The 13,587-nt window shown below is 41.8% G+C and overlaps 1 protein-coding gene across 1 annotated transcript in view; it reads left to right on the forward strand.

Moving 5' to 3' along the window:
* Nucleotides 1-1,755: 1,755 nt before the first annotated feature.
* The window catches only part of MSH5 (MUTS-homolog 5), a 271,881-nt gene continuing 260,049 nt past the window's right edge, over nucleotides 1,756-13,587 (forward strand). The window contains exons 1-2 of the mRNA XM_087694530.1: nucleotides 1,756-2,002; nucleotides 2,250-2,281. Of these exons, the coding sequence (XP_087550656.1) occupies nucleotides 1,961-2,002; nucleotides 2,250-2,281 (74 nt within the window). The 5' untranslated portion in view covers nucleotides 1,756-1,960. The remainder of the gene's footprint in view (nucleotides 2,003-2,249; nucleotides 2,282-13,587) is intronic.

The raw sequence follows: 13,587 nt of genomic DNA on the forward strand, positions 1-13,587 counted from the left end.
CATGTTTTGTGTTTTAAAGGTATGCAACATTAAGCTTAGTGCATTATTAACATTATATTGCACCCATAAGTACCACCTCAATTAATGTGACTTGTAAAATACTCACAAAATTTACAATAAGCTAACATTGAGTCCCAGTCCCTCTTTCATTTGTTTTCAATATGGCTGGTAGGCATTATGTTCCGAATATAGCTTGAGATTGTCTCGGCAGCTTTGGGTGGACTTGCAATGTCTCAATTTGGCCTACCAAGGGTTTGTGATGCTTGATTTTAATACCAGTACATTTGTGGAACAAGCAACTTCATGTCATTCTATGATGCATGGTCCAAAATGACAAACATGGAATGCTTTGACAACCTCGCCATTGAAACAAGATATGTGGCCATGGTTCCATCCTTTATAGTTAATTTTACATTTCAATCTCTTCAACATGTTGGAATCCGGGCTAGATTGGATAGGACATACATTTGTTAAAGTGACTCTTTCCTTTTGGAGGTACTTAATATGTGGGTGGAGAGATAGCATGTCCTCTTCAACCATTTTCCTCTAACCTTGGAAATGATTCATCACTCTATGGATGCCTTCAAGGCCTAGCTAGGGCATATGCCCTTGAGATTTAATTAGTCCTCCCTCTTGCATGATCAATTCTTGGAATACATGCTACAATTGACAGCTTCATTTGGCAGACAAGCTCTATTTGAGGGGTTGGAAGCATGGGCAATCTTTTGATAAAATGCATGGGCTTTGTCTAGAGCTTATGGGATTCAACAAGCATATGTATTTAGCATTGAATCACATCATTTGCAATCCTTGTTGGAACAAACTATCAACTTGTAGCAAGTCAAGGACTTAGATGATGAGTTGATCACTTACTCAGAATGGTTGAAATGCAAAGTACAAGCTTTGCATGATGAGTAGTATGCAAAATATACACTCCTAGCCCATTTGGATGCCTTATATGTGAGTAATTGCCAAAACTCATCAATTTATGCTAGGCTTTGTCAAAATATGCAGATGAGAGTATTGCGCGCTTGTTGGATACACAAGATGTAGCATTCACTGAGTCTCATTCTATAATACATATGTGCTTCTAGTATTATAAATCTTATTTGGGTCCTCAAGAAATTCTCATTGATGCGGTTCATGTTGCTAGGCTCAATGATGTTGTGGGTATGGTGTGTGACCAAGTGAAACTTGAATGGGTGGATTTAATGGAGGTTGATATCAATGAGAAAAAGGTTAAGGAGGTGTTATCTCATCTCCCCCATGAAAAAGAAATTCATGCTTTGAACAGAGTTGCCTTCTCCATCAAAACACATGATAGATTGAGTGTTAGAGCTCCCAATGTCCCCATCAAGTTCAAATTGAGACTCAAGCATGATATGTTTGTGCAATACATACACTACTACTATTAGAAAGTAGTTTTCCTCCTCATATCATTTTGACAATGCTTTTGGAAAACTTGAGCCAACTCTAGGAAGAAGCAAACCTTAGAGCTATTCATGCCAACCTCAAGACCAAAAACCTAGTTTAGAAATCGGCTTTTCATTTCAAAAAATAAATAAGGTCGCATTTACTAGTTTCATGGATTTTAAAATGTTAATATTTCCTCTTCTCCACATGGTTTTTTATGAAATATAATATATTCCAATTTGGAAGTCAACGGTTGGACTACTTTTGGTGTCGTTCCTATTCACAAGACCGTCCTGCTCGTGGAGAGCAAAACCAATAGCAATGTCCAACAGGAAACCAAAAACCACCTTCGTGGCCTGTACCGGGAACTGTCCCTCAACGTGAACAGCACCCCCAAACAAGCAACTTCTTTTCCTGAACAATCATGAGACCTGAGACTTGCAACATAGGCGCCAATCACGAACTGAAGGCCAAATACAGCAAACTTTCTTTGTCTATATAAAGAAACTGCTGCGTTCATTACAGTTTCGTATAATAGGACGACGCTATGGACGATTTCGAAATGGATCCAGCAGACGTCGAAGCGCAGGTAATCAGGGAAAGTCCAGAAACTGTAGCCATGAGCGTAATGCTGATACAGGAGACTCTCATATCTAACTTTCTTACTACGTTCAAACTCATCAACTCATTCCGAGAGCTCGTTAACCAAACAAATCAAGAATACTTCCTCCTGCACTAAACCGCATTATTTGAGTCACAGAGAAAAATTTCAAGATGCTTTAATATCTCAGCCAGCTCCCACTTCAAGAAGTTTTCCTCGTTTGCTCTTGTGACAGGTATACATGGCATGCATTCTGCAGGGGCACAGGTAAATACACATGGTTCTCTTTTTCTTTGTTAGTCCTTCCAGATTCCTGAGGAGAACAGTTTCGCATCATAAGCCTTGTCTTGATCATGCAGCAAACATTCTCTAAACTGAAAATGATTAAGTGTCAAATATGCGGTCATGATACATCATAAAAAAGCGATAGCGAAATGTAAAACTTCATCCAGAGAAGTAATTTATCAACTGTACTGGCTATGGCCGAACAAACGAGGGCAAAGTTGTATAACACGGTTAGATAAGATATGCGCTGTAGATGCTGATGCATGTGATGATGGAGGTGAAGATATTAATTAAGGCTAGAGGTTTGCTGATGATCATAGACACATGTAGGTACGCTCCGTGAAAAAAACGATTCGAACTATGGTATCGAGGCGTGCCCTCTCTTATATAGGTTTGTACATGCTAACCAGAGACTGTAACCATACATATTGCCCCAAACTTAGACACGGGCTTGCTTCTGGATCACATAGCTGTCAACTTGAATGCCCTAGTTCAGCGAAAACTTTGAGGAGAATAGAGCGCACAGCCATATCAGTAAGTCATGTGGCACATAAAGAGACGACTGCAAGTGAGGCCTCATCAGATTATTCCAAGATTCTTGGATCTGTCTTACAAGTTTTCTTGGATCTGTCTTACGGTATGTGAATAGGCACACATTGCAGGACGACCACAATCATATCACCATGTTACTCGAAGTTGTCTATATCCGTCTTACGACATGTGAATAGGCAAGTGTTGTAGTTGGAAATGGGACGCGATCCATTATGGCTGCGATGTCCGTGATTCTGTGGTGCGTATACTCCATGATAACTGACTGCACTGGGGAAAAGGACCTTTGAGAGGGAAAGCTTTGGAACTACTGCTGCTTGTCTTTAGCTTGAAAAACCAAGCTGATGTATGTATCACTGAAGAGGACTTTTGTACTTTGTGAAATATAGTCTGGACCAAGAAATACCATAAGCAAGTTCCTCCATCTACGAATATAGCAAGAAAATACTGTAGGCAAGTCCCTCCATCTGGATTTATTGGAAGCTTTTCGTAGCTGCCAAATCTATGAACTGCTGCTTCAAGTTTTGAGCTTGAATTGACCTTGATTGTGCTCAGAATTTACTTTTTGTATTACTATCCTTTTCTTTTGGGGAGCGTTTAGCTCCATGAATGGTAGCATATTTGGTGGAAAAGTGGAGACCACCTCATATGCTTGGTTGCCAAATCCGTGTTTTCTCTCCTAAAATATTTGATTGTGCTCAGGTTTTGTTGTTTTAATGTGTTTTTCCTTTCGTTCTTTTTTTGTTTCATAGTGACTAACAAGGTACACCATACAAGTCGTACCTTGTGGGAAAATAGAACTGTATCATATGCCAGGGGTGTTTTCCTGATGAGAATACACACTCATACGCATGCGCACGAACACGCACACAAGTATGTATGTGGATATGTATAATTTGGCTTAACCACATCCACTAACCATTATTAATCCTCATTTTCTTTTTTCTCAATATTTTTTTTCTTATTGCTTTTTGCTCTTATATAGGAACATACAAATCTGGTTTTGTTTCTTTTCTATTATTGCAGGCTTTGATTTTCCTCTTTAATTTTTCATCCTTGCCCGTTTCATCCATCCTCTTCTTTGATGAGGCCTCGATGTTTCGGGTAGTCCTTATGGAGATGACCCTCCTTGCTAGAAGTAGCACTTATTTTTTTCCCTTTCCACAGCCTAGAGTGCTGTTGTATAGCCATTCCTAGACTGAGGATGCAGCCTTTCCTGTAACTTCAAGCTGACTCACCAACGAGCAGCAAGGGAGTGTAGTGCGAGTTGTGAACTTGTGGAACATCAAAGGTTCAAAACCCACAATTTTGTGGCTCCACCTTCGGGTGAAATGATGGTGTTATACTCGTTAATAAATAAAACACATTATTAAAAAAACTTCAAAGTTGACTCGTGCTCCAATAACCCATAGAGTTTATATGGTGACAACTCACTCGTTGAAGTTTGGGATCCTCAGTGCATCAGCCACACCATCATATTCTTGAGGAAGCTTGTGCAAAACAGTACCCACCAAGTGAGCCTTTGGAAGAGCTGAAGCCATGTTTTGAAGGTGATCCTGAATAGTTGTCATTTGGAGTAGAAAGGCTTGCACGGCTTTCATGGAGCTTGGCCCAAACCGTTGGGGAAGTTGTATGGGAGGTAACCCTTGGTGAGACCTTTTTAGACAGGCAACTAAGTAACAATGGCATAAGCAACATCATCATCAGAATCCCAATACAGAACTACTGAAGCTATACATCCTCTTCCATCCTTGTGGGTGGACTAGACAGAGAGAGATTCTAGGGTCATCGGTTCTCTTCAGAGACGATATGCCATGATCTTTTTATTGCAACCAAGCTTCATGACAGCTCTCCATTAGAGCTTATCATCTTGGTTAGAATACAGAGATGCCATAATGGATAATGGAAGATGGGATTAAATGAGAGATACTTGGAGCCACTTAAAGGTCCGCTATCCAACAACCAATCACCCAAATTCAACCCTCAGTATGAAAGTGCATGTCACATAAGGTGAATATTGCAGAATCATCAATATAGATAAGGTAGATGTGTGAATGGATAGTATGGAAGCAAGAAACAGAGTGAGAAGAAGAATGGAGATGATAATGAAGGAACAAAGGAAGACTGAATACAAGCAGCCCCTGCACATGAGGACTGGCCACATCAGTGAGGGTGCTGGAGTGCAAATCAAGTAGTCGAGTGACCCTTCCCACTTTGGACCTAGCACTGTTGCCTCGACAGTAGGCTTTAGCTTTCCTCAACATGCCTAGCTTTTACTAGAGGAGTTTAATCCTTGAGGACCCTAAATGTACATCGAAGTTGTGGGTTACATGGCAATTCCTACTTACATTGGAGGTGGGGATCTTCGTAATATGCAAGTCTTGGAGTGTAGGGCACACCTATTGGCCTCTTTGAATGAGCCAGACTAGTCCTTCTCCTCCACACTTTCCATTTGGGTGGATGGTTGGGTACTGAGGTTGAGGTCGTCATAGGATAACATTTGAATGAGTGATTGAGTATGTTTCATAGTGGCTAGGAGAGCTAGGACAAGTGTTACTCTCAAAGTGGTGGGACTATATCAAGTGGAAGGATCCCGAATCCCACATGGTTTGCTGGTAGCAATGAGATAACAGGTCCCTCAAAGGGGGCTTGGGAGTGAAAGACTTTGCATGTGGATCAGTAGGGAGAAGTCTAGGTTGTATTGACACTATTTGAGGAATGGTAGGCTATGGGATAGACAGAGAGGTCTCTATTGGTGCAGCAAGTTGCACGATGTCCCTCTTGTCAAAGAAGACATCTCTACTTTGCATACAGGTGGTATGCGGATTATACAATTGATACGCTTAGGTTTGCAAGAGTAGTTTGTGAATATTAAGAGCTTTTCTTTGACCACAAGCTTACCCATATTGTCATTAGGAGTAGGTTTGTATGTATGGCTCTTAATGACTAGGATGTGGGAAATGGAAGATCAAACATCGTGAAATACCTCAAAGGGGTTCTTAGGGGGCACTCCTACAGTCAGAGACATTGATTTAGAATGTACATCAAAGTGTTAAAAGCTTCTAACCATACTATTAGCTTTATCATTGTGCGTGAACACACATCATTGTGTGTAAAAGTGCATGTTTAGCTGTGAACACCTTTTACACCACTTCGTATTAAATAACGGTCAAAGGATCAGCTACACAACTTGGCCTATAAATTGAGGCCCTATCACTTGTACTTGCATGTCACCTATCATTATCAATCTATCTTTCAGTTTGTGTGCACTTGTAAGAGTTTTTTCCCATAAAAGGTAATTGTATTAATTACGAAAAAAGTAGAAGATTACATGGTTACAAGATACAAGATGGCTCTAGGCCATCGTGCATAAAAATTGAGATATCATAGTCAAAGTACAAAGGAAGTAAAGTGACTAGAGGATGTTACAAGAAACTGTAGCGTGCTAAGCAAGCAAATCTTGTCTATAGAGAATATCTGTTAACTCAATCAAGTTGAGTTGCCAATGAAGAAGTCCTTTCAAATGGACCATATAACTTTGCACTCCCAATGAAGTATCAAAGATGAATGCATTCCTCACGATCCATATATGCCAATAACCCTGGAAGCGTAATAAAGGAAAGAGCACTTTCATATCAGCTTGCACAGGGTGCACAAACTTGGGATGTTTGAAGACCCAGTCTCGGAGATGCCAGGTGGTATTGCATTTTTGGACAATCCAGTCCTTATTGCATATAAGCAAATGATATATTTGATTGGCTAGAGCACGACCCAAAAGCAACTGACCATTAATCATCCAATCTTGCCAAGGGGCCTCTTGGTCAAAAGAGGGAAGCGGCTACATGGCCCGTTTAAAGTGGTGGAGATTGGCGTTCCACAAATTACAATAGCCTTGGGGAACATGAAAGTAGTGTCGAGCTAATCTGAAGGACATAATAGCCCCACAAATAGATAGAAGAGCATTGGCAATAGTGACGAGTCCCAGGCACGCCATCCTATTCAACATTGGCCTTTGTTCCTCTTTGCCTTGCCAAGAGAGAAGCTTCGAAACCGGCAGCACTTCCGCTCTTAGGGAGTTTGGCACCTCTTAATGTGGGGTGGGTGCCAAAAAGATTTAACAAGGACTGATCTTTAGGAGTGGACCAAATGATTCAACAACATAGAAGGCTTAAGATCAAAAGGCTATTCAACATTAACCACATGTATGAAAGACAGGATTCCGTGCTAGTATGATAGGACTTTGACTATCACAATAGAGGATAGGAACCTCTGTAATGCCAAGCTCTCCCACCAGACGTGAAAGCCATAAAGCCTCATTGCATGCCTCACTGGCAGCCACATACTCTGCCTCTGTAGTAGACAATGCAACACACTTTTGCAGCCTGGATATCCAAGATACTGATCCCCCTATGAAGTTGAATACATACCTTGAAGTAGACTTCATGCAGCCAGAATGACCAGCATAGTTTGCATCCGTAAAGCCAACGACGACAAATGCCTTCTGCTTACCAAAGCATATGCACAAATCCCCTAAGGTATCTCATGATACCCTTCACTGCTTCCCAATGCTTTTTGCCAGGATGTGCCATGTATCTGCTTGCCACTCCCATTGCAATTGCTATGTCAGAACGTGTAGCAACCATATCATACATCAAGCTACCAACAACTGAAGCATATGGAATCTTGGCCGTTTCAGCCTTTTCATTATTAGATGTAGGGTTGTCCTCTACATTGAGTTTCACATATGGAGGCAATGGTACATTGATGGCTTCCCCACCCTCCATATTGAAGCATTGCAAAATCTTGGAGACATACTCTTGTTGTGATAGATGGAGAAGACCCTTTGATCTATCCTTGAGTATACCTATCCCAAGAATATGATTTGTCTCACCAAGATCCTTCATGTCAAAACTCCTATGTAGGCTTTGTTTCAAGGCATCCAAAGCATGAACATCCTTGCTTGCAATCAGCATGTCATTCACATACAAAACCAAGAGAATAAGGCTATCGTTTGCTGCCTTCTTGGTGTATAAGCAGTGATCCACTTGACTCCTGTTGAACCCTTGAGAGTGAGAGAGGAAGGCAGGATCGAAGCTTAGCACAGAAAACAATAGACAGTATGAGAGTGAAGCACGACACCCGTGACCCAATGCAATAGATTGAAAGAGTATAGAATGCAAGTACAAAGTACAAGCCTTAAACCTTAGGGTTGTAGGGGCTGTTCACACCCGAACACAGTAAGTGCTCGTAAGTGTGTATCATAAGCTCATACGAAATAATACCATAACTCTGGGGTTAAAAACCTCTCCTACCGAGAGTAAAAAGTGCCCCAGTGTCCCATTGATCACCGACACTCCTATGTGAGCGTAGGCGTAAGTGAGGCGTGAGTGAAATACCCAACAAATCCCCCCTGGAGTGGAGAGTGATCAAGAGTACAAGGATCATCCGCCACCAAAGGAGATCAAATTTAAAGCATCGCGAAATGCTTCAAATTTGTCACGAGGAAGAGCTTTGGTGAAGATATCTGCCACATTATTGGTGGTAGGACAAAAAACAAGGCTGATATCACCTGCATGTAGCCTCTCTCTGACAAAGTGATAATGTATCTCAATATGTTTCGTGCGTGCATGAAACACTGGGTTCCGGTGCCACTGCAATGGCACTCTGACTGTTGGTGAACAAAGGAGTAGGCTCCATAATAAATACATCCAGATCAGCTAGCAAGCGTCTAATCCATACGCATTCAACTATGGTAGTGAAAGTTGCCTTGTATTGAGCTTCACATTACGATGTGGCAACAGTGGACTATCTTGCTAAGCCAAGATGTGCAAGACGAGCCAAGAAAGAAACAATTGCCACTAGTGGAGTGGCGTGAATCATAATCACCAGCCCAATCAGAATCACTATAAGCATGTAATTGCAGTGGGCCCCCCTTGGCATAAAGCAATCCAAGAGATCTAGTACCCTGCAAGTAACGGAAGACACGCTTAACAGCTTGCCAATGTGACATGCGTGGCTGATGTATATATTTGCTCAAGGCTGAAACCTTAAACTGTATGTCCGGCCTAGTTTTGCATAAGTAAATAAGACATCCAACTGTTGGCGCATATGTGTGTATATCAAACAAATCACTATCATCATGTAATGACAGCTTAAGTCCAGGTTCCATTGGTGTATAGACTTGATTGCAATCCTGTAAGCCAAACTTCTCAAGAAGTTTACCAATGTATCTTGACTATGATAACCCAATACCTCTAGCATCATGTATGAACTGAATGTCCAATTAATAATGCAAAGACCCCAAGTCTGACATGTCAAAAGTTTGCTGCAAATTTTGTTTAAATGTTGAAATCTGATCAACATGTGTCACTGTAAGCAAGAGATCATCAACATAAAGACAAATGATCAGCATGGATCCCCCTCCTTTACATACGTAAAGGGTAGACTCAGATGAGCTATTTATGAACCCTTGGCTAAGCAAGAAAGCATCTATCTTTGCATATCAGGAGCTTGTTTCAAACCATATAAAGCTTTTTTCAACTTGCAAACCAAGTGTTCCAAGCCCTCAACTGCAAAACCAATGGGCTCTTGTACATATACTTCCTCATGAAGTTCCCCATGTAAAAATGCAGTTTTAATATCCAACTGATGCACAGTCCATCCATAATGAGCAGCCAAAGTAACCATAGACCTAATGGTCGTCATGCGGAAAGTAGGAGTAAATGTCTCCTCATAGTCAATGCCTTTCTCCTGTGCATAGCCTTTAGCTACAAGCCTTGCCTTGTATTTGTCAATGGATCCATTTGCATTCCGTTTCAGCTTGTAGACCCATTTTGTTCCAATGGCTTTCTTCCCAAATGGCAAAGACACTGAATCCCATGTTTGATTCTTAGTGATAGAATCCAATTCAGCTTTCATTGCTGCCATCCAATGCACACTCTATTGTGCATCCTCAAAACATTTAGACTCCATGGTATGTGCAGTATCATGCATACGAGCTTGCCTTACATCCAGATGACTATCTTTCATAGTCTGTAAATACCATCTAGGCATTTGTCTTGCCTCCTGACTGTGCATAAGCTCTTGCTGAATTTCAGTTCTTTGCTGAATATTCAGATCAGCCAATGGCTGATTTTCTGCAGTTTCCAAAGGAGTAGCTAGCTGAACATTGAGTTCACTTTTGCTGAAACTCTAGCTGAATCTCCAAATGTAATGGGAAACAGCCCTTCAAATACATCACGGACAGCCTGATATGTGTCTAAACCAGCCAAGGACAATTCTGATTTTTCATCAAATAGTACATCCCTACTGACAAACACTTTTTTAGAAACAGGATCATAGAGTCTGTAGCCTTTGCTTTCACTGCTATAACCCACAAAAATGCATTTAACAGCCTTGTTATCCAACTTTTTTCTGAGTACCTGCGGAATGTGTGCATATGCAAGGCACCCAAAGGTATGAAAGTGTCCAACAGAAAGTTTCCGGCTGTTCCAAGCCTCAAAAGGTGTAATTTTCTTCAAAGCTTTGGTGGGGCATCTGTTCAAAACATGGCAACTACACATGACGGCTTCTATCCAAAAACTGTGTGGCAAGCTCTTTGCCTTCAGCATACATCTAGCCATCTCCATGAGTGACCGATTCTTCCTCTCGGCAACCCCATTCTGTTGTGGAGTATAAGCAATAGTGTACTGATGGACAATGCCCTTCTGCTTCAGAAAAGAATTCAGCATAGAGGACATGTATTTCCCCCCTCGGTCCGAACGGAGAGTTTTAACTTTACAACTAGACTGGTTTTCAACAAGTGCAATAAAAGCCAAAAATGCATCATACACTTCTGACTTTTTGACCAAAGAGTAGACCCAACAAAATCGAGTAAAGTCATCAATAAAAGTTACAAAATAGTAACATCCTCCCAATGACTTTGTCTACATAGGCCCACATACATCTGAATGCACTAACTGCAACCTGGCTGTTGCTCTAAAAGCAACATCACGGGGAAACGAAAAACGATGCATTTTTCCCAAAATACATTCTTCGCACAAGTGCTCAGGAGGTCTCTCCCCAGTAGAGGTAATCCATCTAGCATCTGCGTACGCTGCAAGTGCATCAAGCTGCCAAAGTTCACATGCCCCATCCTAGCATGCCATAAATCTGCCTGTATCATAGCAGGAGTAAGAGTGGATGCCAAGTACGCTGACTGATCAATTGAAAGAGCATCCAACTTGTATAACCCATGACATAAATTGCCTGTCAAGACCAAAGTCATGTGTTCTTTGTTTCTCACCATGTATTTGTCATCATCAAATGTGACCTGCAATCCACAACGTGCCAAAGAAAAAATAGAGAGTAGATTCTTCTTTATGCTTGGTACGAACAAAGTATCTTGTAGGCGGAGAATCGAGCCATCAATGGCTGTGAGCACAATCTCCCCAATACCTTTAACAGGGTATGATGCATTGTTGGCACACTGTACAGACTTGCCAACTGGAGCTGTACCAACAGAAGCAAATAAATCTTTGCAAGATGTAATATGCCTCGAAGCACCACTGTAAAAAACCAAGTGCATGCATCCTCAGTAGAGCTAAATGCTCGATCAGCCCAAGAAGTGTCATAATTGCATGTGTAAAAGCAATAGTCCTTGTCTGCAACAAAGGACACGGACTCAGTAGCAGTGGAAGGAGCATAAAAAACAGACATTCTTGACTCCTTCTCGGCAATGCGCTTTTTACACTCAATAATGTAGTGGCCTGGCTTCTTGCAAAAATGGCATTTGCCCTTTTTGGCTTCCGTGCCCCCTTGTTTCTTACTTGCTTGTGATGTGCTAGAAGTCCCAGAAATCTGCGGAGCATTCTTCACTTGGCTGCTTTTGCCCTTTTGTCTAGCCATAAAAGCCTACTTAGAGGCTATAGCATCCAGACCACTATTTCTTCTTGTTTGCTCCTCCTCTAGAAGCAAACTGACTAATTGAAGAAAAGTGATTGGCTGCACGGCAATCCTCATGGTGAGGTTTAAGGCCGTATGAAAAGCCAAGTACGAAGGAGGTAATAAGTTCAAAGTGGTAGATATCATTTGTGCATCCGAATAATACTCATCAACATTCATGAGTTGCTCTCGCAAGTCTTGAATTTTGTTCAAGTGATCTTGAATAGTATCATCTTCATCCATTTTCAATGTCTCTAGCTCTTTCTTTAAGAAAGAGATGCGAGTCTCATTCTTGCCTACAATCATCTGCTCCAAAGTTAGCCAAGCTTCTCGTGGGGGATGATTGACCGCTGAACTGCCAATGCAATCAACGACAAAGCCTACGCATCCTGTGTATCCCATTCTTTTTGAGCTGCTGTTCTTTGGGGAAGTGGTTGAAGTGGAGCAGGCTAAGGTGTCCTTTGTGCATGTCCTCCTAGAGGAGGAGTAGCTGGAGCCACAACTCCAAGTCTAGCTTCTTCTCCACTGACATAATCCCAAAGATTTTTGGCCACAAGTACATTCTTCATCATGAAGGACCAAAGTGAATAGTTATTTCCATCCAATCTGTCCTCCTTGGATACACAGGTGAAGACATCTCCTCCCTGATTTGCCATGATAATCAATTACCAAAAGAATACAAAAGAGCAATGTCGAAGCAGGACCAAATTGGAAATTTGAAAATTCCCAGAAATTGCAGGAAATAACTTTATGGAATTAGTGTACAGAGGTGCACTCTGTCAAAACTGTCTATAATGCACGCAATCCAAGGTGCAATTAGTGTTCAGCAACATTGTACCAACAAAATCCCCAAAATTTCTTGCCTTAGATTTGTTCAAAACAGTCTTTCAGTGACTGTAACTGCAATGCGTATACCAATGTCCTCAGAAAACATAAAAAGCCCCAAAATTTTTGATGAATGTGCCAAAAGATTTGCATCCAATGTGTCCCAGACACATTTCTTTAATTCTGTGCCTGCTGCATAGGAACCCCTGCTTCTAGAAATTTATGGTGGAATTAAAGAATTAAAAAAAAACCAGAGAAATGATGGGTTGACTGGCGCAAATTCGTCAGCTCTGGTGGGCATAAAATTGTAGTGAACTGCCGCAAATTCGTCAGACAGGTGTCAGACGGGTATAGTCAATGTTGCAAACGGGCTATCGCTGGCGGGACGGACGTTAAGCAAGCGAACAAGCTATCGACTGATGAGACAAACTGCACAAAAAAACGTTTGGCAGGTGGCGCAGAGGACACAATTGATAGAGACAGCACAGGAAATAGACGTAGGCAGCGCTGTTGGTGGGCACTGGCAAAGCGTACAGCAGCTAACAGCTGACGTGGCGGTTGCAGACTAATGACTGACGTGGCCTGAGCAGGCTATGAGTTGCAGAGGTGGCAGGAGCTAACGAGCAGAACGCTGGCGATTGCTACAAGTTGTGCTGAAACTGATGCAGAGTTGAGCTGAGGAGGACCGCGGAGCTGAGCTGAACCAAGCTCAGCTAAGCAGAGCCACTGCTGCTCTGATACCAAATGTGAGAGAGGAAGGTAGGATCGAAGCTCAGCACAGAAAACCGTAGACAGTATGAGAGTGAAGCACGGCACCCAATGCAATAGACTGAAAGGGTGTAGAATGCAAGTACAAAGTGCAACCCTTAAACCTTAGGGTCGTAGGCGGTATTCATACCCAAACACAGTAAGTGCCTATAAGTGTGTGTCGTAAGCACATACGAAATAATACCGTAAGTCTGGGGAAAAAAACCTCTCCTACCGAGAGTAAA

The sequence above is a fragment of the Lygodium microphyllum genome, chromosome 15 (assembly GCF_053477565.2).
Source record: "Lygodium microphyllum isolate KBCC chromosome 15, Lygodium_microphyllum_v1.1.10, whole genome shotgun sequence".
Classification (NCBI taxonomy): Eukaryota; Viridiplantae; Streptophyta; class Polypodiopsida; order Schizaeales; family Lygodiaceae; genus Lygodium; species Lygodium microphyllum.